This window comes from Festucalex cinctus, chromosome 2 (genome assembly GCF_051991245.1).
Source record: "Festucalex cinctus isolate MCC-2025b chromosome 2, RoL_Fcin_1.0, whole genome shotgun sequence".
NCBI lineage: Eukaryota > Metazoa > Chordata > Actinopteri > Syngnathiformes > Syngnathidae > Festucalex > Festucalex cinctus.
The window spans coordinates 25,184,896-25,210,994 of NC_135412.1; the positions used below are offsets into that span (position 1 = coordinate 25,184,896).

At 41.7% G+C, this 26,099-nt stretch overlaps 1 protein-coding gene across 4 annotated transcripts in view; it reads right to left on the minus strand.

Moving 5' to 3' along the window:
• LOC144014282 (adenylate cyclase type 6-like) overlaps window positions 1-26,099 on the minus strand; it is an 82,814-nt gene that overhangs the window by 22,410 nt on the left and 34,305 nt on the right. For all 4 annotated transcript variants that reach the window (XM_077514001.1, XM_077513998.1, XM_077513999.1 and 1 more), the window contains 7 exons: window positions 19,192-19,341; window positions 18,605-18,726; window positions 16,363-16,474; window positions 16,036-16,163; window positions 1,004-1,162; window positions 769-910; window positions 550-678 (listed from right to left, as the gene is read on the minus strand). In XM_077514001.1, coding sequence (XP_077370127.1) covers window positions 550-678; window positions 769-910; window positions 1,004-1,162; window positions 16,036-16,163; window positions 16,363-16,474; window positions 18,605-18,726; window positions 19,192-19,341 — 942 coding nt within the window. The remainder of the gene's footprint in view (window positions 1-549; window positions 679-768; window positions 911-1,003; window positions 1,163-16,035; window positions 16,164-16,362; window positions 16,475-18,604; window positions 18,727-19,191; window positions 19,342-26,099) is intronic.

Genomic DNA, 26,099 nt, shown 5'->3' on the forward strand with positions numbered 1-26,099 from the left:
CATGGAGTCATAGTAGCCACTGTAATTGTTTGTTGTTTTTTATGAAAAACGTCAAAATTTGATGTGAAATAGTTTTAGATACAAAAAGGTTCAGCATTATCTGCTGACAAAAAAAATATATATACGGGGTAAAATGGTTGTCCTGACTAAAACGTGACAGTTTTTTTTTACTAAAACTAGACGAATACATTTAAAATTAGAATTTACATACTTGGGCTAAAATGCTAGATTTATAGTCGACTAAAAATTGACTAAAAATGGGATGAGGTTGACTAACTGTGATAAAAACTAACAAGCGTGACTGATATTGGATTAAAACTGAGGCTAAATTTAAAAATGGCAGCCAAAATGAACACTAGTAATATATTTAATGTTGAAAAAAAAGGTCAAAGTTTACTTTGAGAAAATATAGATTTAGAGGAACAGCACATGTATTAACATGTCAAATTTTACAAGCCATTCTTGCTCAGTTGCACAGAAACAAATATGTACATTGCAGGAGAGCCAAATGATACTGTCAAATTCATATTTATTCTTGTGTAATCTCACCATCTGCCTGAAGACTTTGGACTCCTTGGTTCTGGAGTAGGATCTATCAGGCACCCAGCGTGGCATCAACCCCTCAGCGGAATTTGCACGCGCTCGCTGCATCTTCGCCATCATGGCTTTCTCCTCTTTCTGAAAACAAAACCAACAGTTGGGTTCAACTTTACCGACGAAGTTCTTCTTGTTTTCGTGTCATTTTACGAGATGGTCAATGCGACCGACCCTCTTCTGGCTGCAGCCTAACACCAGAAAGGTTTCAATGTTGTTCTCCTTCAGGTAGGCGTTCCTCTCGCCGCCGAAGCCGGGCTCCACTTCGTAGTCCTCGTTGAGGTACTGCAGAGTGGCTTTGGTGATGTGGATGCGCCTTAAGACACGCACACACGCGATCCCGGTCAGAAACGGAACTGCGGGCGTGCAATGTGTTATATGAGCGCCGATCACGTTTTGAGGAGCTGACCCGGCCTTCCCGCCGGCCTCCATTTGATTGGCGAGCGTCACGTCGTTGGACCAAACATCAAACTGCCACTTGCGCAGACCCAGCACGCCGCAGTGAACGCGCCCGCTGTGGATGCCTACCCGCATGTTCACGTTCACCCCCGTCACTTCTCTCACCAGTCTGCGTATATACACACACACACACACACACACACACACACACACACACACACACACACACACACACACACACACACACACACACACACACACACAAGATACACACATTTTGGAAAGAACATTTTGATTTGGTGTGTAACTAACAGAGGTGGGAGAGTAAGTCACATTGTGCAAGTTCGATGCTTACGTCTTGACCTTCAAGTTAGAGTTAAGCCATATAGTAATGACGCTGAGTCATAAAATACGCATATTAGCCACTTTGCACTCAGTATCGCTGCAGGGATGCCTTGAGATACAAGTGACAATTTTAGATAGATGGTGATCAATTCTTCAAAAAAAAGAGGCTTGAAGCTGTTTAACTCACTCATTCGCAACCATTTTGACTGAAGCAACCCTCTTCACTCCCGGCCGTTTTACTGGATTTGGATTGATTTTGCAAGGCCCACAGAATATTGTGTTCTATTGCTACAAAAAAAATAAAAACCTACCAAAAGAAAGATTAGAGTCTCTTCTTTTATCAGGGGAAAATAAAGTATATTTCAATCTGTTTCCGTTTTGCAGCAATTAGCATTAGAATATAGCTAAATTTCATCATTATTCAAAAATCTACTTAGAGTTGTGGGCAAACAGCTTGTTTTCGTCATGGCCCTGGTTGATCTCTTATACTCTGCTGCCATCTGCTGGCTGGTTTGTGTAATAACTACCATTTATTCAACCGTTCTTTTCAGTTGAGAGGCTGCATCAAAGCTGTCTGTATGCTCTTGTGTCTAGTATAAAGAAACATTAAACAAAAAAAAAACCAAATACATCTTTCGCACACTTAACATTTAAAATAGAACGTATTTATACGTTTTTGGGAGCAAATGAGTTAAAGAGGAAGTCAACCCAAACATTTTCTTTGCAATAATATTGTATGTCTACGCAGTCTCGCCACTCTAAACATAGTGTGCTGATGAATACTTTTGTGGAATATGATTTAAGCATAAATAATCCTCCTGTTTTGATCCATCCAAGAGGCAACGGCCATTTTGTCACGACTGAAAATGACATTACAATTGCTGATGGCTCAAGTGACAACCAAACTTAGACTTGGACTTTTTATTGATCCCTTTGGGATGGCTCCCTCTGGGAAATTTACATGTCCAGCAGCAATGAGAACAGATAATAAAATAAAAAATAAGTCAATCAATCAATAAATAAGGTTATTACACCAGAGACTGCGAATGTCACATGACCAAACGCAGTTTGCCATTCAACTTTTTACGTCGTATCGATAAACTTGTTCACTGAACATTTCATTAGAAATTTAAAAGGATTGTCTATTGTCTAAGATTAAAAAAAAACAAAAAACTTCTGCATTATGAAAAGTCTGAAAAGTTGTTCAATAAACATGCTTTAAGACATTACATTAATTCAATTAAAATTCAAAATTTTCATTTAATTCTTTAAAAAAGAAATGAAAGGGGACAAAAAGAAGTGAGACTTATATCTGCCCCTGATGAAAAAAAGAAAAATATAATAATAATAATAATAATAATAATGATAATAATAATAATAATAATAATAATAATAATAATAATAATGATAAGTCAAGATTCCAATACACTATAATGTTCAAGTCAAGTGGAGTTTGTCATTATCAAGCCAGTGGCAAGTTCTAAAATTAGCACCATTAGTCTAACTCGAGTCAAGTCATGTGATTGGAGGCCCCCACCTCTGGCAACTGAAAATAAGGACACTCTGTTTATTTGCTTATGAATGCACCAATTGTTTGTGGCTAAAAATCCATTTTTGTTTTCATTATACACGGAGGGCACAACTAACGCACCGTGTGAATACCAGGCTGTAACTGTGTGAGGTTTTAGAAAGGCCATGAATAGAAATAAATCGCATATCAAGAAAAGAAATCTGTTTCAAAAGTTGTTTATTTGTGTTGCATCTAGGGCTGTCAAAGTTTACTCATTGATTAACCACAAAAAAAAAAATGATCACATTAATCATGTATTAACGCAGATTAATCACACTATTAATTTTGACCCCCAGATGATCATTTAGCTTGACAGCGGTTACGTTAAAAGGTAGCACAGGTTAAGTTTGAGCAATAAACATAACTACATGAAAGTAAATCATTGAATAAATATCTGCGTATGACATTCAGAATATTTGTTCGAGTCAAAATATTGGGCTCATTTTTATTCATTATCAGTTACGCAAGTAATTTATTAAGAAAAGAAGAGGATGAGAGCATGCAGTGGATCAAAAACTGTGGAAGATCCTCATAACGTTAAATGTAGAAAAAATGAATACAGGTGCTCTTCAAATTTGGTGGACAAAAAATTTTGATAAAAAGGCTTTTTAATTAATCACTCGATGCACAGCCTGTGTATTTTTTCCCCCCAAGACTTCGCATTATCAAGCATTTGCTGAAAGTGCTGAAAGAATCACATGCCAAAAGGTGGGCACTTCCATCAATCATTAATTCCAGTCCAATGGGGGTTACATCGGATTGTATCTCATTTTAAAAACTGAATAGCATTGAAATTGGAGTGATTCATGTCATATAACTGATATTGTACCGGAATTGCAGTCAATCGTGTTGTATTGCATTAGAATTGAAGTGAATCGATTTGAATTAGAACCAAAGTTATTTTAGTTAACTAAAACTAATGAAAAAACTAAAACTAAAATTCAGAACAATTTTGTTCACAAAAAAAAAAAAAAGCGAAAATGCATTTTGAAAAACTAAAACTAACTACATTTACTGTTTACAAAACTAACAAAAATTGTAGCAAAAATGTTCTTTGTTTTGGTCTTTGGTAATTAATTTAATGCATGACCCTTTGGGGATGATTTTAAATAATGTTTTAAGTAGATTTATTTGATATTAAAGCTAAAACTATAAAGCTAATACTGAATCTAACTAAAACTAAGCATTTATTAATTAACTAAAACTAATAAAAACTAACAGAACCACCATGAAAAATAATTAACTAAATTTAAAGGGATACTTCACTTATTTAGCCCATTATAGCAATAAAAAGTTAATATTTTGTCTATAACTAATTTGATACTTTCATTATTTTTCATGTAGAATTATTCATCCATCCATTTTCCTGACCGCTTATTCCTCACAAGGGTCGCGGGGGCTGCTGGCGCCTATCTCAGCCGGCTCTGGGCAGTAGGCGGGGGACACCCTGGACTGGTTGCCAGCCAATCGCAGGGCACACAGAGACGAACAACCATCCACACTCACACGCACACCTAGGGACAATTCGGAGCGCCCAATTAACCCACCATGCATGTCTTTGGAATGTGGGAGGAGACCGGAGTACCCGGAGAAGACCCACGCGGGCACGGGGAGAACATGAAAACTCCACCCAGGAAGGTCCGAGCCTGGACTCGAACCGGAGACCTCAGAACTGGGAAGCGGACGTGCTAACCACTCGACTACCGTGCCGCCCTATGTAGAATTAGTACCTTTAAAAACACATTTTGCAACTTTCTGTCGACTGAAAATGACATCACAAGGGCTCAGGTAACCAATCACAGCTCAGCTTGTGAATGTCAAAATTACCAAGCAAGTTGCAAAATGTGTTTTTAAAGGTACTAATTTTACATGAAAAATAATGAAAATATCAAATTTATTATAGGCAAAATATTCATGTTTGACTGCCAAAAATAGCTAAATAAGTCAAGTATCTTTTTTTTTTTTTTTTTTTTAAAGAGCTCAGAATTGTTCATTCGGTAGTCTTACCGATTCAACGTCTTGTCATCATTGCTCTTTTTTTTTTTTTTTTTTTTTTTTTTTTTTTTTTTGTGTGTGTATGTGTGCGTGCGTTTGCGTGCGTGCGTTTGCGTGCGTGCGTGCGTTTGCGTGTGTGCGTTTGCGTGCGTGCGCGTGCGTGCGTGCAAATACGTATAAATTTATACTCATTCATTCACCTAAAACCTTATAAATATCCCATTACCCTTCGCCTTAACCAGGTACTTCAGGATCTTGCCAGAGTCGTGAGGTTTAAATGGTCAGGAGACCAGAGAAAAGGTCAGAAAAAAAAAGAAATAAAGAGAAAAGAAAGGTAAATCAAAGTGAAATCCAGCACCGACCAAACACTTCCTGCCTTCCCCATGATTACAAAATCAAAGTCTTACGCCAACCCCGGAAGCCTCTAAATTCCAGCAAATTTAGCGAGATCTCAAGAGCCCAGAGGAAAAACTAAAGAGAGGAAGGAGGGAAGGATCGATAAGGCAGAGTGAGATCCATAGAAGCCAGTACATCCAATCCATCAAAGTGAAGTCCAGCACCAACAAGACCCCTCCTGCGTGGTTACAAAACCAGAGTCTTATGCCAACCCCAGAAACCTCATACTTCTAATAAATTAAGATCTCAAGTGACCAGAGGAAAAACTAAAGAGAGGAAGGAGGGAAGGATAGATAAAGCAAAGTGAGAACCACAGACACCAGCACCAACTGATTCAAGGGGCTGTGGGAGGGAGAGGGTACTTCTGTTGAGTTTCAGTAGATGCTGGTGCGACGGATCTGGCATGCATAAGGACCACCACCAAAGAAAGAAGCCGTCAACCGCGGTCCAGCAAAGCGAGCACTCCCCCCCCCGGAATCCCCAGGCCGCGGCAGCACCAAGGCCACCCCCAAGCCACCCGAGCGGACACCGGTCGGCGAGCCGACCCAGACACCCGGAACACCCCCGCCCCAGCCCCGGCCCACACCCCCGAGCCCAAGGCCGCAGAACGAGGCCCAGCGGGCCCCCACAGCGCCCCACCGGTCCCCAGCCCCCATCCCCCCACGACCCCCCCGCACCCCACCCAAACCCGCCATCCACCACGACCCAGGCCCCACCACCCCCGACCCCCAAACCCCCGAACACACCCCGACCCCCAGCACCCAACCCCCCACCCACCCATACCTCCACCCCCCCCCCCCCCCCCCCAAACAAGCCCCCCCCCCCCCCCCCGACGGCCGCCACCCCCCCCCGCGAACCCGGCCCCCCACGAGAACCCCCCACCCACCCCCCCCCGGAAACCGGCACCGGGCAGCAGCGCAGAGAGGGAAGATGTGCCCACCCCACCTCCAGCCGCGCGAGATTTGCACAGCGGCGGGAGGGGGGAAGCAGAGGAGGAAGCACCAGGGGAGAAGGCGGAACACCAGAACACCGAGCCCGGTGGGGAGAGGCCCCGGTCGTCACGCCAGAGTACTAGTGACACCTAACCCTGTTACTGAGTCCGCCAGCTCGCCGACTGGCGAGCTCTACCCTTACACCGTGAATGTGGCCCCACCCAGTGTATATACAAGTGTGTGTGTGTGGTGCATTAAAATTGGGAGCAGGTGAGTCGGAGCAGAGGGAAAAAATTTCCCCTACTCCGACACACCCGTATCCCCCCCAAAAAAATGAATATGTATATGTGTGGTGCATTAAAAAAGGGAATGGAGGGACAAAGTGGTGGGGCAGGGACACAAATGGGGGGGACCACAGCGCTGCCAGGCACTGCAGTCCATCCCCTCTGATGGCTCCCCGCCCCAACTCACCCCTCCCCTTGGACGTGAGGTGCATTAAAATTGGAGGGGAGTTGAAGGGTGAAGACGGTGTTTCCACCCTTCCCCACCCCACCAAGAAATGTGTTGTGTGCCCTATGTGTATATTTACAAAGTGTATAGTGCAAGCTAGTGAAGTGAGTAAGAGGAGCGACCAGCGGGGCCTCACCCAACCCGGCGGGTGTAGGTGGCACGCCCGCCCCCCAGCACCCCCACCCCCACCCGCCCCCCACCTCATCCACCCGGCACCACAATGGGCGGACAGCCAGCGCAGCAGGGCTACCGGACAGCCCACCGGCCACCGGAGCCCGCCCGGGGCGCCAGGAGTTATACCGGAGTGGGGCAGGCCCCAGACCCTCGCCCGGCCCCCGGAGCCCGACGCCTGGGCCGGGGAGGGAGCCCCAGGCCCAGGGAGAGGGAGGGGGAGGGGCCGCAGGGCAGACAGGGAGGGGGGGGGGGGGGGCGAAGCGGGGAGAAGACGACAAGAAGGCGAAAGGGCGGCTGCAGGGCAGGAGGCGGGGGGGGGGGGGGGGGGGGGGGGTAGGAGGGAGGGCGACAAGGGAAAAGGGACCGGGAGGCAGAGGAGGATGGGCGGGAGGAGGCGAGGAGGGAGAGGCGACGGGGGGGAGGAAGGGGGAGGGGAGAGGGAACCACGGGGCACACCGGAGGCCCACCCACCCCGAACCGCGCCGCCGGGCACGGAGCAGCGGACCGCGCCGGGACGGCACCGCCCCGGGCACCAGGGGAAGCACCCCAACACCGCACCCCACAGGGGGCCCAGGGAGCGGCCAAGACGCAACCGCCACCGAGCAGACAACGGGGGGGGGGGGTCAGAACCACCCCCGCCCGACCACAGGGGACGGCGTCAAGAAAATTGACTAATTAGCATGCAGTAACACCAAGTGTTGATGCTTAGTGCCCACTAGAAATAGATCTTAAGGAGTTATTGAGTATAGTGTCGTATAGTGTGGTATGCTCGAGCCCACTAGCAGCAACTAGGTTCCTGACTATATAAAAATAAAAACAATCAGATACAAAATACCAAATACAGAAGCAGCGAAAACAGAAGTTGTAACGATGTGGTGGCTCTCGTTAACAGGCAGAATCTTGGCAGGATTAAGTTGCCAAATTGAGATTAAAATATTCTATGTACATAGACCATATTTGTTTAAATCTTGATACTTGATTTTTATTTAAGGCAGAGATTTTTTCCATTGAGATATAATTTATTAGTAAGTTTAACCAGTGGTCGATATTTAGAGATTGTTTATTTTTCCAATTGACAAGGATTATTTTTTTAGCAATAGTAAGGGCTATAAATATAGATTGAGATTGTTTACATGGTAGCTCAGTTATTGTTAAGTCACCTAGTAAACACAATCTTGGAGATAAAGGAAGCCTACAGTTTAATATATCAGTGAGCTTTTCCAAGATTTTAGTCCAGAAATGCAGCACTGGAGTACATGACCATAAAGCATGAAGATAAGTATCGGCAGTGTTTTGTGAGCACTGGAGACAAATGTCGGAGTCAGAGAGTCCCATTTTTTTCATCATATATTGTGTAATATATGTTCTATGAAGTATCTTATATTGGATAAGTTGCAAATTTGTCTGTTTGGTCATTTTAAATACATTTTCACAGATTTGGGTCCAAAAGTCTGGTTCCGGAACTATAGACAAGTCTTTTTCCCATTTTAAAGTCGGTAAATACGTTTTATTTGTGTATAAAAATAACTTATATATTTTTGATATTTTCTTTATTGTTGTTGGAGAAAGCTTTATAATATCTTTAGCTAAGACAGGCAGTTGGAGCGTATCCTGAAGTGTTGGGATTTGTTTCTTAACCATATTTTTAACTTGCAGATAATGTAAGAAATTTCCCTTTTTTATTTCATATTTCTGGACCAAGTTTGTATACGATATAAACTTATTATCTGAGAAAAGATGATGAAGGTGTGTAATTCCTTTCTGCTCCCATAGGCTTAAATGGAGCGACTGATTATTAAGTTGAAAGTCGGGGTTATGCCAAATGGGAGAGAGCCCACAGGGCGCCAATTGGGAGTTTGTAATTTCTAATGCCTTCCACCAGGCAGTCAGGGTGGCGGCTATCATTGGGTTTTTAAAACAATTATGTCGTCTTATTGATTTTGTAATAAAGAGTAAATCTGACAGTCTAAGATTATTACAATCCTTCTGCTCCAATTCCAACCAACAGTTAGTATCTCTGTTGGGTTGTGTCCATAGCACAAGATATTGTAGTTGATTAGCTAAATAATAGTACATAAAGTTTGGTGCCTCTAAAGCTCCTTTAGATTTACTTTCCTGAAGAGTAGATAGACTAATTTTGGCTTTTTTTTTATTCCAATAGAATTTTATGATAGCAGAGTCCAGCGATTGGAACCAGTTAGACGTAGGTTTAAATGGAATCATTGAAAATAAATAATTAATCTTTGGTAAAACTTTCATTTTTATAGTAGCTATCCGTCCTATTAAAGAGATCGGAAGATTATTCCAGCGCTCCAGGTCACTACGGATACTATCCAATAATGGTGAAAAATTTAAAGAAGTTAATTCAGTTAACTTAGGTGAAATTTTAACACCTAAGTATTTTAAATTACCTGTAGGAAAGGAGTAGAGTGGATCCTGACTTGTAGGATTCCATGAATTTTCTGTAATAGGTAATAATGTTGATTTTGTCCAGTTAATAGAGTAATCTGATAAGTGAGAGAATTTAGTTATTAATTTAAATGCTTCCCCTAGCGAGATAGCAGGTTCTTCTAAATAGAGTAATATATCATCGGCATATAGATTAATTTTATGTTCTATTGTCCCGGAGTGGATTCCTTGGATCCGTCTATCCTGACGTATAGCTAATGCAAGCGGCTCAATAAATATAGCAAATAATAAAGGAGAAATTGGGCACCCTTGTCTTGTTCCCCTTTGTAAAGTAAAACTCTGTGATGTAATCCCATTAGTAGTAACTGTAGCTTTAGGAGAATCATATAATATTGAGACCCATTGAATGAATGACTCCCCGAAGCCGAATTTATTTAAGACAGCAAAGAGGAAGGACCAGTTAACTTTATCGAATGCTTTTTCTGCATCCAGCGAAATAACAACTGCCTTTTTATCATACCGCTGTGACATACTAATCAAGTTAAAGAGTCTCCTAATATTATTAGTAGAATGACGACCTTTAATAAAACCTGTTTGATCACTATGAATAATTGTCGAGATTACCGTCTCTAATCGAGATGCCAAGGCCTTAGCGATAATTTTAATATCGGTATTAATTAGTGATATCGGTCGGTAACTTGACGGGAGGGTAGGGTCTTTTTCTGGCTTTAATAAAAGTTTAATTGCTGCTATATTCATATCTTGACGTATATCACCTTTACTTTTAATTTCAGTTACTACTCTTAGAAATAATGGAGCAAACATTAACCAGAAATGTTTAAAAAATATAGCCGGAAAGCCGTCTGGACCAGGTGCTCTGCCATTAGGCATACTGTCTAAAGCACGATACAACTCATCTATAGTAAGCGGGGTATCGAGAATATCTTTATGTTCAATAGATAACTGAGGTATATTTAAGCTGTTTAGGAATTCCTCAATATATTCAGGGTTAGGTCTATTAATTTCTGTGTATAGATTTCGATAATAGTTATAAAAAATATGGTTAATTTCTTCTGGTGATTGTGTGCATTCACCATTTATATCTTTAATAGCCGTTATAAGAGATTTTTCCCGATTCCGTTGAAGTTGATTTGCCAGGAATTTACCTGATTTATTATTATGTTCAAAATTATTATATCTCAACTGTTGTATTATAAACTCTGTCTTTTTAGATAACATGTTATCTAACTGTATTTTTATATTCTGTAGTTCTATCCATATTTGATTATTTGGGTTTAATACATATTCATCCGTTAGTTGTTTAATTTTATCTTCCAGGTATTTTTCTAATTTTTGATCCTGTTTCTTTTTATAAGTTGAATATGATATAATTTTCCCTCTAATTACCGCTTTCCCTGCTTCCCAGAGAGAGATGGAGATATATTTGGAGAGTCATTTATTTCCAAAAAATCTGCCCACTCCCTTCTAATAATTTTATCAAACTCTACGTCTTTCAGTAATGAGATGTTAAAACGCCATATCGGGGGAGGTTTAAAGGTAGAGTCAATTTGTAGAGTGAGGGAGACTGGTGCATGATCACTTATAATTATAGAATGTATTTTTATAGCAGTTTTATCAACAATAGAATTATTTGTAAGGAAAAAATCAATTCTTGAGAATGATCGGTGCACAGCAGAGAAGAAAGTAAATTCCTTCTTAGTTGGGTTTTGAAGTCTCCAGCCATCGCTGAGGCCAAAATCCTCCATATATTCATCTATTACTTTAGCGGATCGTAATCGCCTTGTATATATCGTATTATTAGAACGATCTATTAACGGGTTCAAGACCGTGTTAAAATCACCTCCAATAATAATAGTAGAATTTGTTGCTAAATCGAGTAACCGAGAGAAAAATTCATGGAAAAAATCAGGGTCATCATTATTTGGGGCATATAAATTACCAATTGTATATACTTTATTAAATATAGTTACCTGGATAATAATATATCGGCCCTCTAAATCTGTTACTATATTATTTAGAGTAAAGAATAAATTCTTATGTATAAGTATAGAGACACCTCTTTGTCTACTATTATAGGAGGCAGAGTAAACTTGACTAAGATTTTTATCTATAAATAATTTTTCTTCTGATTTTTGTAAGTGGGTTTCTTGTAGGAGACAAATATCTGCCTTAAATTTTGAGAGATGGTCTAAAATTTTTATTCTTTTTGCCTGGGAGCGAGCGCCACACACATTCCAGGAGACCAGAACTAATTTCTGCATACAAGCAATATAGACTCAGTCTTATGTATACATCTATATAAGCTGCTTATTAATATTAACATATTGTAGGATAGCAAAAGAGTAATTAGGCAATTTATATAATTTATATAAAGAGAGAGATAGCAAGTAGATAAGTATAATAGTGAAGAAACGTGGGGGGAAGTGAGTGTGAAGGAAATCTGTGGGGGATTCAACATAACAATACACCAGTAAATGGTGACCTAAGCGAGATTATTATTATTATTATTAATTTTTTTTTTTTAAGAATATATTTTTATATTATTATTATTATTATTACTATATAGCCTATGCATAATATAAATTCATATTCTATTTCGTAACCCATTATCCATACATATATATATACATACATATACATATACATATATATACATATACATACGTCAAATAATCACACAATGCTCGGCTCTACCAATTGTCAGTTAGAACAGCCAAGGGGTCGAGGTTGGGTTTCGGAATAGCTGGCCGTCGATATATAATTTATCAACGACCATCGAAGTCCGTTTACCCTCCTGTCTATTTTGTTTCATTATAGGAAACAGTACTTTTCGCCGCTCGTTTATCTCTCTTGGGAATTGATCATTCATCCCGAAAGATGTCCCTTTGAGCTCCCGTCCTTTACTTTTTACCAATTCTTTATGTTTAAAATGTTCGAACTTAGCAATAATAGGACGGGGCTTATTGCCCTTACGAGCTCCGAGCCGGTGTACACGGTGAAAAGAGATATTATTTACCGTCTCCTGTGGGATCTTTAGCGATGATGTCATGAATTTTTTTATCTCACTCTCTGGATTATCTGGAGAATTTTCGGATATACCTGAGAATATTAGATTTTCCCGCATACTACGGGATTGAACATCTAAGACCGTTTCCTTTAGCATTTTATTTTCCTTTTTAATCGTCTCCAACTCGGCTGTGACAGCGACGAGAGAGGAGCGTAGCTCGGAGTTATCGCATTGGAGATCGCTTACCTGTTGGCTAACGAATTCCAAACTTGCCTTTAATTCTTTGACGTCCTCGCGGATAAGACAGAGGACGTCAAGTTTTTTATTTATGGAATCCAGCATACTCACCGATACGTCGGCGGTTGCTAAATCGTCCGTGTCTGTTGACGAGTCATTTTTCCTTTTTTTTTTCGAAGGATTATCCCGACTAGCCGCCAGATCATCCATCGCGCAGCTATAAAAATAATCGTCAATAAAACGTTCGAGGTCGTCCACACTGGATAATATTTCCGATCTTTCTTAGAAAAGAAAAAAATCGAATTTATCTAATCATTAAATTCGGGTTTAATTAGAAATATAAAGCTAATTCTATTTTAGCAGCAGAGCGCCGCCATGTTAGATTTTCCCAGTCTCGCTACCGGTCACGCGATAGTCACAGCATCTCGCGTGACACGAAGCGAGGAGGTAGGACTCAGACGCAGAGTGTAAGTTGGCCAACAAGGCTGCAGCTTTAATCCAATGAAACTCAAATCGCCTCGCAAGGAGGGAAAAAAGGCTGAACAAAAAGAGCTCCAAACGGGAGATACAAAAAAGGGCACTCAAAAACAGGGACATGACTGTAAAAACAAAAGCATGAACCGCCACTCTGGTGGCGGCGTGACAGTACCCCCCCCTCAATGGCCGGCCCTTGACGGCCTTTCAGCAAGGAGTCCAAAAACAAGGGCGGGCGGAAGGGGGCACGGAGGAGGGAACACGACCCACCCATCCGTCCCAGACAAAAAGGCAGTTCAGGAGGGCGTCCATGACGCCAGACGAGAGTCCCGTCGGGACCGTTCCGAAGGCCTTTTCCTAGCGCCGGATCAGGTTTGGAAAGTACCAAGGGGATCCCGTGGATAGTTTCGACTTGGTAGACCTGGCAGACTTGGCAGACTTGGCGAGGCGTGGCAGACGTGGCAGACTTGGCGTGGTAGGCTTGGCAGATTTGACGAGGCGCGGCAGGCTTGGCAAACGTGGCAGAATTGGCGTGACAGGCTTGGCAGACCTGGCGAAACGTGGCAGAATTGGCGTGACAGGCTTGGCAGACTTGGCAAAACGTGGTGGGCTTGGCAGGTGTGGCAGGCTTGGCGTGGCCGGCTCTGGCGTGGACGGCGTTGGCGTGGACGGCTTTGGCGTGGACGGCCCTGGCGTGGACGGCCCTGGCGTGGACGGCCCTGGCGTGGACGGCCCTGGCGTGGACGGCTTTGGCATGGACGGCTTTGGCATGGACGGCTTTGGCTTGGTCGGCTTTGGCTTGGTCGGCTTTGGCTTGGTCGGCTTTGGCTTGGTCGGCTTTGGCTTGGTCGGCGTGATGCAGGGACTTGGCGGGACCTGATGCAGAGACTTGGCATGACATGATGCAGAGACTTGGTGTGGCTCAGGGTCTTGGAGATGCGCCCGGCGAGACTCGGGGGCTTGAGACGGTGACTGGCGAGGTTCAGGAGCGAGAGGCTCAAGCGTCACCTGGTTGACCGTGGCTGAGGATGCACTGGTTGATGACTGTTCCAAAACGTGATCCATACAGTCCATTCCCCATTCCAGTACGTTTCCGGAGTTCCAGTCGATTCGGGGGTTGTGTTGACGTAGCCAAGGGTGTCCCAGAACCAAAGTGGGTGTCGAAGCTTGGATTACATGGAAACGGAGGTTTTCGATGTGTTGTCCAATTCGTACTTCTAGGGGTTCGGTGATATGGGTGATGCAAAAGAGTTCCTTGCCATTAAGCGCTCTGGCCTGGACGGTTAGGGGAAGGGGTTCGGTGGTGGCCCGTAGCCGTTTCACGAGGCCCCAGTCCATGAGGCTCTCGTCGGAACCGGAGTCGATGAGGGCTGGCAGGTCTATGGTCATAGCATGGTGGCTTATCCGGACATGTGTGATTCTTTGAGTCTTAGCAGGACGGGGTGACGGGAAACTCACCGGTGGACCTCTCTTCACGGTGCAAGATCCCACCAGATGACCAAGTTCACCACAGTAGTAGCAGCGGCCTTCTTGGCGGCGCCGCTGTCGCTCCTCGATGGTTAGCTGGGTCCGACCAAGCTGCATGGGTTCCTCGTCATTTCCACTGACCTCCCTTGCGGTGGATGACTGGGGAAATGCATATCTTGAAGTCTCACTTGCCAGTGGATGCTGGAGGGGTCCCGAACCAGGTATCTTTTGGAGTCCGCTGCTCTGCTTGAGCTCCCGCCTCCGATGATCAGTGCGGATGGCAAGCGAAATCAATGAGTCCAGGTCGCTGGGTAAGTCACTTGGAAGCAAGAGTTCCTGCATGGAGGTTGTGAGCCCCTTCAAAAAGTGGTCAAAGAGAGCTGTGTTGTTCCAGCCACTCTTGGCTGCTAGTGTACGGAATCGGATGGCGTAATCATTAACCGATTCTCTCCCTTGTCTGAGATGGCTGAGTTCTCGCGTCTTCTCTAGATCCATGTTGGTTGGATCGAAAACGAGGCGGAGAGCCCTGCTAAACCCGGCTGCGGTTAAGCATATCGGGGAGTGCCGTGCCCATTCCGCGGTGGCCCAGTCTCTGGCTCGTCCCGTCAGGTGGGAAATCAAGAAGGCCACGCGGGAACGGTCTGTGGGAAATGCCTGTGGTGAGAGTTCGAAGTGAATGTCACATTCGGTCAGGAATGCCTGACAATGTCCTGGTTCTCCCGAGTATCGCTCCGGGGAGGCCAGTCTCATTCCAGCCCCGGTCAAGGCTGGAGTCGGGATCGGGTATTCAGCTGCTTCCGGTTTCGTGACGGTTGGCGAGGAGTGTTGCAGGTGGTTCACCAGCTCCTGCACCCGTCCAGCAAGTTCATCTATCCGGATGACCATGGCTTGCTGGCCCTCCTCCAGGTGCGACAGGCGGACAGCCTGTTGCCGAAGTGCAGCCACCAACTTCTCCGCTGGGTCCATGCTGGCCGAAGTGTACTGACACGAAGCGAGGAGGTAGGACTCAGACGCAGAGTGTAAGTTGGCCAACAAAGCTGCAGCTTTAATCCAATGAAACTCAAATCGCCTCGCAAGGAGGGAAAAAAGGCTGAACAAAAAGAGCTCCAAACGGGAGATAAAAAAAAGGGCACTCAAAAACAGGGACATGACTGTAAAAACAAAAGCATGAACCGCCACTCTGGTGGCGGCGTGACATCGCGATGGGAAATGTAGTTCCTATCCTAGCATAAACGCTTCTATGGCGGTCCAATAAGTCAAGTATCTGTTTAAAAAACAAAATTCAAAATGAAATTAAATCTAACTAAAATGAAAAATTCCAAAACTATAATAACCCTGATGAGAACTGGCATGAACTGGAGTAGTGACATTAACTATTATGTGAATCGTATCAGATTGTAATTGGAGTGAATGGTATTGCAAATCAATCATATGACACTATACTTACAGGGAGTTGTATTGCTTCCTAAATGGAGTGAACGGAAACGGCGTTGCAACGGACTTACGAGATGGCTTCAATCATGTCCACGCCCATCTCCACGCAGCAGTGGGCGTGGTCGGCCCGAGGTTCAGGAAGCCCCGACACGCAGTAGTAGCAATCCCCCAGGATCTTGATGCGTAGACAGTGATTCTCCTGTGCAGCCAAGACATTCAAGCATTTTTAATTACTACTTACCGGTACTGTACTGTATGTACTGGGAGATCCTCTTTGGCTTGCCTTTTACTTGTGGGTATGTGGAATAACAGCAAATTGTATCTAATCCAATACAGTCTAATGACAGATTTATTATAGTGTAACTGATGTGTTGCGGAATGCGGTTGCGGGCGCTCACCGATGCCAACTTATCGAAACGGGCAAACAGCTCATTGAGCGTCATGACAAGTTCCTGCGCCGTGCACTGAGACGCCAGGCTGGTGAAGCCCTCGATGTCCGCAAACAAGATGCTGCATGGGAATATATAAGCACACGCACAGAAACAATTAGCGTGGCTAGCACTAGCGTGGCAATCCAGCTGGATGGTCACCAGTCAACTTCAAGGCACATATGTCAAAGTCAGGCTACATATAGGCCCGCCCACTTGAGCATGGGGAGAACATGCAAATTGCACACAAGCAGGCTGGAGCCCGGATTGGAAACCCGAAACTCACAAGTGTGGAGCAAACATGCAAATAGCCATCGTACCGTGTGTTCAAGGTTTCAGTTACGTGGTTATTACTAGCCGCCACCTGGAATGAACACTTTCTTTTTTTGAGGGGATGTCTAAGTAGGGCACAATATGATTGTCTGTTTGCAGAGTTGAGTAAACGAGCCGCAGCTTTGAAGTTAACAGCCTCCAATTACCTGTTTTTTCTCCTTCTGGGTGCGTAATGGAGGAGGAGGGAAGGAGCAAGATAATACACTGCACACACAGGTACATATTTGTTCTGATTAATGTGCATTGTCCTAAAAAATTAAATAATAAAAAAATGCCAGCGGGTACTAATTAGCCCTGAGGACAACATTAATAGCACGCAGGTCCGTTTAAAAAATAGCTTTCCAGTGATTGGACACTAACTAAGAAAAATTTATTTATTTAAACGTGACATGATAAATGTTTCTTCTGTATTAAATATTGTATTCTATCTTTTGTTTAAAAAATAAAATGGATTGTGTTCAATAGAAAAATACTGTTTATTGACCCAAATATTTCAAACAAAGGTCATTTTAGATTAGTTATTTTAAACCGTGATACCTTGATATTTTTGCTCACGGTGATTATACTGTCAGAATCCAATATGCCTACTTGCAAAACACGAGGCCGATGTTTTGCTCCACTGAGTTAAAGTAAATAAAATGACATTGAAACGACTATTTTTAAACAATGTAGTTTTAACCCCTTTATATGGCACGTTTTTTTATTTACCTTTAAGAAAACCGCTTTAGTTCACAAAATGGAAAGCAAAGGTGAGGTGTTCATATTAGGTGTTGGCGGGGTGAATGACCCAAATGCAAGCGAAGCAGGGCACAAGGGCAGAGGAGTTAAGGAGGGATTTTATTAATAAAACAAAAACAGGAGGCAAATAAGGAACTGATCAAAACACAAATAAACTCCGGGCAGATGAACAAGGGAAAACAGGGCAGAGCACAGGACAGGAAAATGGCAGTAATTCAGGCAGGAAAATAACAACAACGAACCGACAAGAACTGAACCGAAAACAGGTGACTAAATACACACACTAATTGACAATGACTAGACACAGCTGGGCAAGATACAAGTGGCAGAGGAAGCTGATTGGTAGATACACTGGGAAGGGAAGACACGCAGGTGGACAAGGTTAACAAGAGAGAGTAGGTGGGGACAAACCGGAAACCAGAAAGAGAAACGTAAAGGAACATGACAAACTCAAAACTATAACCCCAACAAAAGAAACAAAAAACAAAACCCAACCCAAACCATGACAGTTCAGGATCCACTTCGAACACCCACTTGGGTGATTTGAATATGGTTCCTATCGTGTGTCTGTAAATTTACACCATTATGGGGTCACAGGTGGTGTGACACCACAGTATAGTATTTGGGTCACCTCTAAACGGACACCAGGCTGCAACCTCATTTCTTTGTTCCCTACCTTCAATCGCCACGGCAACCTTAAATGCACAGCTCAATGCGAATAGGACAGTTTAGAGTAGGGCTTGCGTCAAAGCCTTCAAGTAAAATAATGGGCCTTTAAAAAAAAAAAAAAACAATTTAATTGATGTTTTTCTTTTCACTGATTGAAAAATCAAATGATTCGAAAGATGTTTTGCTTTTTTTTTTTTTTTCTCCCCCATGTGGGATTTGCTTTCCTTCTGATGTTTTTCTTGTGGGTCCAAAAACATGCTAGCATAGCATGTTAGCTTCATTGAAGACAAAATAAAATTGGCCATAAAATTGTCTATATCTGCCCTGATATTGACTCTTGACCTGTCCATTGTTTACTTCAACATTGGGCACTAAAACAGCATAACAAAATGACGTTTAGTTTTAGTGATTCATTCGTAATATGCAACATCTGATATTTTAAGAGTTTCAGGCACGAGTGTGTTGACTTTACCTAACGTTGTCATGTTTTTGGATGTAAATCTTGTGGAACATCATATCTTCTTTCTTGGCATTGATGTCCGCTTTCATCTCCATGGCGACGTGCCTGGGAAGCACTGACAGTAGGAGGCGCTCCTGGGAGAGTGCGAGAGAAATTCAAAAACAGCGAGCGCGAGCGCAGTCCGTGTGTAGTCACGTTTCCGACGTTAAGGAGGTGCAATGAGTCATGCTGTCTCGTTGGCGTGTGCGTGGGAATGTGTTAGTCAAGAGCTGGGCGATGCGTGTTACGTTCCTAAACATATTGTTGACCATGGAAACTTGAGACAAACAAATGAGATGGCACATGTTGCGCTTCTGCACGCATTTGTGCGTGTGTGTGTTTTTGGATCCTGGTGGGGTCCACCACCTGAACTATGGCAATCACCATGGGGACCACTTTTTCCGGTGGGAAATAGAAGCCCGGTCCCCACAGGCACAAGCACACAAGCATTACAATCATTTGAAAACAACCTCTGAAGCAATTTGCAGCCCAAAAACAAAAACACGGTTGGTTTTCACGACTTTGTATGTCAAGGCGTGTGTGCGTGTGTGTTTGTGTACCTGCTGCTGGTTTTCTCTCTGCAGGTGAATTCTGGCCTGGATGTATCCTCGGGTCTCCTGGAAGGCTTGCCTTTGGGAGACCTCAGCAGGGTAGTGTGTGCAGATCCCAATCATGTTGGTGCACAGGAAGATGACAATGTTGGCACTTATCTGTAAACACGTCATTAGTGGATGGGATAAATAAATGATAATAATTATTAATAATAACAACAATAATCAAATCAATCAAACTATTTATATAGCACCTTCCAATAAATGCAACTCAAGGTGCTAAACAATTAAAACATCCATAATACAATAAAAAGAACCCCCCCACCCAAAAAAAACCCAACAAAAAAACAAAACAAAACATTGTGGGGCACAGAGAAACCATGTGAGGAAAGGCACCCAGGAAACACTGGAGCAAATAAGTAAAAGACAACAAAATATCAGTTAAAAGCTAAAAGAAAACAGAATAAAAAGCAAACACAAAAGGTAAAAGACAATATGATTAAAAAGGAACTGGGAATTAAGAAAATAAATAAAATCAGTTAAAAAGATCATTTAAATGCTGTAATGCTTGTAACTGTTTTATATAATTTGTATGTGATTGCAATGTAAACCGTTTTGCTGGCTCTTGGCCAGGACTCCCTTGAAAAAGAGTTTTTTTTTTAATCTCAACGGGACTATCCTGGTTAAATGAAAATAAAAAAAATAAAAATGCCAAATTAAAAAAGTGTGCCTTTAAACTCCTCTTTATAATAACAACAATAACTAGAGAATGCAATTCTGTAGAAACTGTATATGAATGCTAAAAAGCTGAAGGTGCACTGAAATGCTGTGGAATTAATTGTTGAATGTAAAATGTGAAACTTGTTATAATTTTTAAAAAGGTCTAGAAATGTGGAAGAAGGAATACAATATGCAAAATCTCTTATAATTCAGGAATTCTACTGTAAAATTGGGGGAATTTTGAGACTGTGATAAATAGTTCTTATAATGTCCAATATGTACTTAGAATTGAAATGTTTTGAAAATGTGGAAGGAGGAGGTAAATATGCCAAATATCTACTATTTGGGTATTTTATTGTGAGAAGTGTGGACGTTTGGGGATAAGAGAATTATTCACATGTGGAAAACAGTTTTCAAGTTTGAACGAGCTGACATTTGAAGCTGGGATTGTTTGAATCGGTTGAAAAATGTGTAAGGAGGGTTAAAAAAATGTGAAGAATATCTCTTAATTTTTATTTTTTTTATTTTTTTGTGAAAATGGGGAAATTTGGGGAATGTGATATAATTCCCCAAAATGTTCTTGAGGGAGCCGAATATTTTGAAGTTCAAATTGGTCAAAAAATGTGGGAGGAGGATTGTGAAAATTTAGGAAATATGAGAAATAGTTCCCAAGATGTCACAAATGAGTTGAACAGGTTGGTGTTTGCGTGGCCTGAAGCGGTGAAATAAGTTGGGGAAAATAGAATATTGAGTTGAATTTGGAAAAGAATGTCTCCATTCCTTTCAATGGAAATAATTTTCATGGAAAATTGGGAGAGGATGCGTTTAGTTTGGTGGCAAGTGATAAAATGCGAGAGCTGTTGAAGCAGAACAGTTTTAATGCATGACTGAGGCCGTGCGTATGTGTGCGTGTGTGCGTGAGTGACCAACAGCATTATCTATGGCGGGCAATTAAAATGGATTGAAAATCACGTTAGCCTTGTGGGGGTCATCAACCTTAAAAGCATTCCTCTTCTGTGCTGTGCGTGCGTGTGTGGTTTTGATGGCATACATCTGTTAGTTGGTCCCCTTAGGAATCGGCCATGTGACGATCGCAACAATTCTCGCAAATTGAACCAATCTCTGTGAATTACGTATGCACAAGTGCGCCATTTTATCCAATCACTGCAACTTTTACCTATACTGGGCCAATCATCAGAGCCTCCTTTCAGAATAAACAATTGTATGTTGCAAAAAAAAAAAAAAATAAATAAATAAATAAAAAGAAACCTCACAAAATCCCGGGGGAACTCTTTTGTGTTTTCTCCTCACTTGTCCACCCTTAGCTGAGCCGAAGATCAGAAACAAAGCCTTGAGCTGCGGACTTCCCCTCTCAAACACACACAGTAAGTAGTGTCCCCCTCCATGCTCAGAAACACACTCTGGCCTGGGAAAGTCACTTGACCCGTGACCACAACACAGAGCTTCCTCCAGTTTCCTCTGAAGATCATATCATGAATAATAATAAGAAAAGGACTTGCCACAGGTCAAATTTCAATCTCTCTTAATAGGGTCAAGATCACCACCAAGTGTCTTTAGTGACCTCATCAGAATCAATCAGTCATCATGAAAATGTAGCTGGATGACATCTCATTATAAGTGGTCAAACATTTGCACACGTACCAGTACAAAGTCACTTCATTAAAAAAAAGAAAAAAAAAGTGTTTGCTTCATTTTATAACATTTTTTGTCATCGTTTGTAATTGGGTGTGGTTAAATGATACTGCAGACAGCTGATGGTCACGCCTTCCGCCTTCGAAAAGACAAACAACTTGTAGATTAGTGTGCGTCTATCACCTGCATACAGGGCGTCGCGCAGTGATACGAACGAACAGAAAAGTAGTGCCCGGCGGTAATAGCGTCTGACTTTTTTTCAGAGGAGAGTTTGTGATGCAAATGTATTACTCTTTTGAACACAAATTATTTTTGAAGAAAAACGCTTTATTTAGGTGACCCCAGCCAACTCGCCGGACTATTTTCTTCTCGTGCAACACTGGACCAGAACTCGTGTCAAAATATCCGAACTATATCTTTAACTGGAAGTATACGCTCCTAATTTTGAGTATACTTCAACAAGTACAAGTACAATCTAATTATTATGTAAACTTTTAGTATATGTTTCAGTATACTTTCAACAAGTACACTTAACATTTACTTAGTGGATACTTCCAATTAGTAGAAGAAAAGTCAACTGGAAGTATACTCTCCTAATTTTGAGTATACTTCAAGCATTCCTTCTGAAATTCGAACTATATTTGTATGTATGTGTGTGCGCTTGCGTGCACTCGCTTTTATCACAGCAGATGGAGGAGGTTTAGGGTGCGACTTGTGCACGCACATTCACCCTTGAAAAAGATGCCAATGAAATGGAATCCAGATGGATGTTAAACACTTCCGGATGAAGCTGTGAAAAGAAAACTTGGGAACCGTTTGTGAGAGAATATTTACACTGTAGACACACACAAATGGCCACTTGTTGCCACAACAAGAGCGAGAGCATGTGACAGCTTTCATGACCAGAAGACGGACGGCTGGCTAATCTCACTGTTTATTCCAAAACCTAAGCTAACCTAAGCAGCGGGATCAAACAAACACAAGAAAGCAACAGCATGAGCATTTCGAGGCTTCTCTCTCCTGACCACTAAATGTTGAACCCTTGTCTCCAATCACTTCTACCGTTCCAAGTGACACACATTATATGCATTATATGTACTTTCTGTAGTGCTTTACTCTTGTTACGCTGCACCTAGATTCTTGCTCATTTCTTGGCTTTAAAGTGGAAGTCAACCTTAAAGTGATACTTGACTCATTGAGCAATTTTCAGCAGTGAAAAGTTCATATTTTGTCCAGAATTAATTTGATAACGTCATTATTTTTCAAGTACTGTACAATGAATATCTTTAAAAAGTAATTTTTCTACTTGCTGTCGACTGATGATGACATCAACTGTGCTGAGGAAGTAGGTAACAACCAATCATGGCTGACCTGTTATCTAGGTTTGGTCAGTAAACTGAGCCATGATTGGTTGTTACCTTCTTCCTCAACACAGGTGATGTCATCAGTTGACATCAAGTACAAAAATTACTTTTTAAAGGTATTCATTGTACATGAAAAATAATGAAGTGACCACATTAATTCTAGACAAAATATTAAGTTTTTACTGCTGAAAATGGCTCAATGAGTCAAGTATCCCTTTAAACATTTCTTGACAATAATATGTTACATGTCACCTCACAGTCTAAACATGAAATCCTGATTAAATTTACATTTGTGGAATATGAGTTATAAAGGAAAATCCAGCCGTTTTTATCCATCTCAGGGGGGCGGCCATATTGCCACTTGCTGTCACCTTAAGATGACATCACAGTTGCTCAGGCATAACTACCAATCAGAGCTCATCTGTTTTCTGAAGCCGCACTGTGATTGGTGTTGTTGCCTGAGACCTGAGCAACATTGATGTCATTTTCAGTCCACAGCAAGTAGCAAAATGGCCCCCTGATATGGATAAAAATGGCAGTTTTTCGCTGCTTAACTCATATTCCACTAACACAATATTAACCAGAATGCCATATTTAGACTAGTGGGGCTGCACAGAACATATTATTGTCAAAAAAAAATTTGGGGGGTAGACTTCCACTATAATACGGTTCGCAGTTTTAACTATTAGATGGTTACAGTTGTCAGTTACTACAGTTTTTTGGAGAACAACCACAAAAAAATGTCATGCTGTTTGTTGTTCCATTGAATTTGCTTTGTTCGCACAGAAACATCTTTTGTAAACACAGAAGGCCTTTCCATTGAAGTCCATCTATTTGTGATGTTTTAAAATAAGATGGAAAATCTATTGCCACTAAGTCTGTGGTAGTTAGCGTATTCTGTCAGGTCTCTTCACATTTTTCCCTTCTCCCCATTGTACCACCAGGCCACAGACAAAATGGACGTGTTCTTGATACTATTGGCCAAGCAGTAATAAGTGTGCTATTGAATTTACATAGCAAAGTCAGTAGTCGCTCACTTAGGACTTGGCCACTGGTGTTTATAATTCATTGAGCGAGCCAGGTCTGTCCGATCTAACATGATCCCGAACAGATGGCTCGGAACGGCGGGAGTGTGCTAACGAGGTTAGCTAGCCTGTCTGTGACAGACGGCCATCTGCACCTCCCCAACAGCGGTGGGAGTTTCAACCTTTATGGAGGAATACACAACATGGAAATGATGTCAAAACAGAGGTAAAGTCAACCACGGGTGAGATCATGGTTGATTGATTGGGGATTTATAAAAGCAGGAACAGTAGAAACATTGAGGAACATAAACCAGACAGATTTAAAGGGATACTTCACTTACGTAGCCCATTATAAAATAAAAAGTTAATATTTTGTCCAAAATTAATTTGATATTTTTATTATTTTTCATGTACAATTAATACTTAAAAAAAAAAATAATAATAATTTTGCCACTTGTTTTCGACTGAAAATGACATCATGTGCTCAGGTAACGACCAATCACAGCTCACCTGTTTTCTAGGTTTGGTCATGTGACATTCACAAGCTGACTGGTCGTGACCTGAGCCCTGAGCATATTGTGATGTCATTTTCAGTTGACAGCAAGTTGCAAAATGTGTTTTTAAAAGTACTAATTGTACATGAAAAATAATGAAAATATCAAATTTATTATAGGCAAAATATTAAGTTCTGGCTGCCAAAAATGGCTAAATAAGTAAAGTATCTCTTTAAAGATGTAGCCTACGGTAATGACATCTAATCTTAAAAAACACATACAGGTAATTTTTTTTCAGTTGAAATAATTAGTTAATTTAGCATTAAATATACTACTACTACTACTACTACTACTAATAATAATAATAATTTAGCCAACTTTAATGTGACCATTCATCACATTAAAATAAGAAATTTATCACATTAAAATGTGAAATTTATCTCATTACAACGTGATATTGAACTTTTTTGTTCTGGTGTGGCAGAAATACGCTTTCATACTATGCCAGTTAATAAAAGAAGAAAAATATCAAGTTCAAAAAACAGGAATTGCATTCAGGTCACTGACAGTGTTTCTGTAAAGGTGGCACGTGGTTGCGTTTGAACAAGTTAAAAGTGCGGTTTCTCTCTGGTCTCAAATATGACGACATCTTTGTGAACCACAAACCGCATGAGGTCGCTATCTTCTCTTACTGGTCACAAGAATGTCAACAAAAAGGTTTGATGTTCGGATGAAACAACAAAGTAGTGCTGTACGATACATCATGGAGAAAATCTGTTGATTAATAATTATAAGGCAGTAACACAAGGCAGCACATATTGAGCACGCATGCTAACTACAAACATGCTTAACCAAAGTCAATGGCCCGATTTGTTTACAAGACGCTTGTAGCTGTCACCGTGATGATTCCGTTCAGTTGAGTTTAGAATACTTTTTAGTCCCAAATGGATGTTTATCTTGCAGAGAGGGAAAAAAACTGAGCATACTTTTTCAAACAGTCAAGACAATCAAAGACACCATACACTCAAGGCCCAATCAGTTGACAGACACACAAACTGATGCACTGGTTATATGTTGTTTGTCCTGTATAAACAATGCTTGTTGATAAAATACAAACATCAGTTTATTGTCTAAATTCAAATAATTTCACTTCCATAAAAAGTACAGACTGCCCCTTCCTGCAGGCTTGCCTCAAATCTTTGCTTGCTGTCAATTTCTCTTTCCAGATACCGTACTTACATTGCTCAGCAAATTGAATGTGGGTCTCTTGAAAGAAGTCTGTGAGGGCAAGTTGGATTCTTCCTGTAATCAATGATTATGATTGTCCAGTGACACTGTGCAGATGTTTCTTTATGTGTCTTTCATGTTCCAGATGACAATTATCCGATGCAGCTGGTGCGCCGTCAAGGCCTTCTCAAAAGCCCTGACCTGAATTTAAAACTTATTGTATACATTTATTTACTACAGTATTTTGTCTGGCTGCACATCTTACAGTCATTTGTGAGTTTTTTGTGTTGCCATTTCAGTGTTTAGTGGAAGTCTTGACAATAACATGTTCCATGTGACCTCACTAGTCTAAACATGACATTCTGATGAATATGACATTTGTGGAATAAGAGGTATGAAGCAAAAATCTAGCCGTTCAACATTTTTTTGTTTGT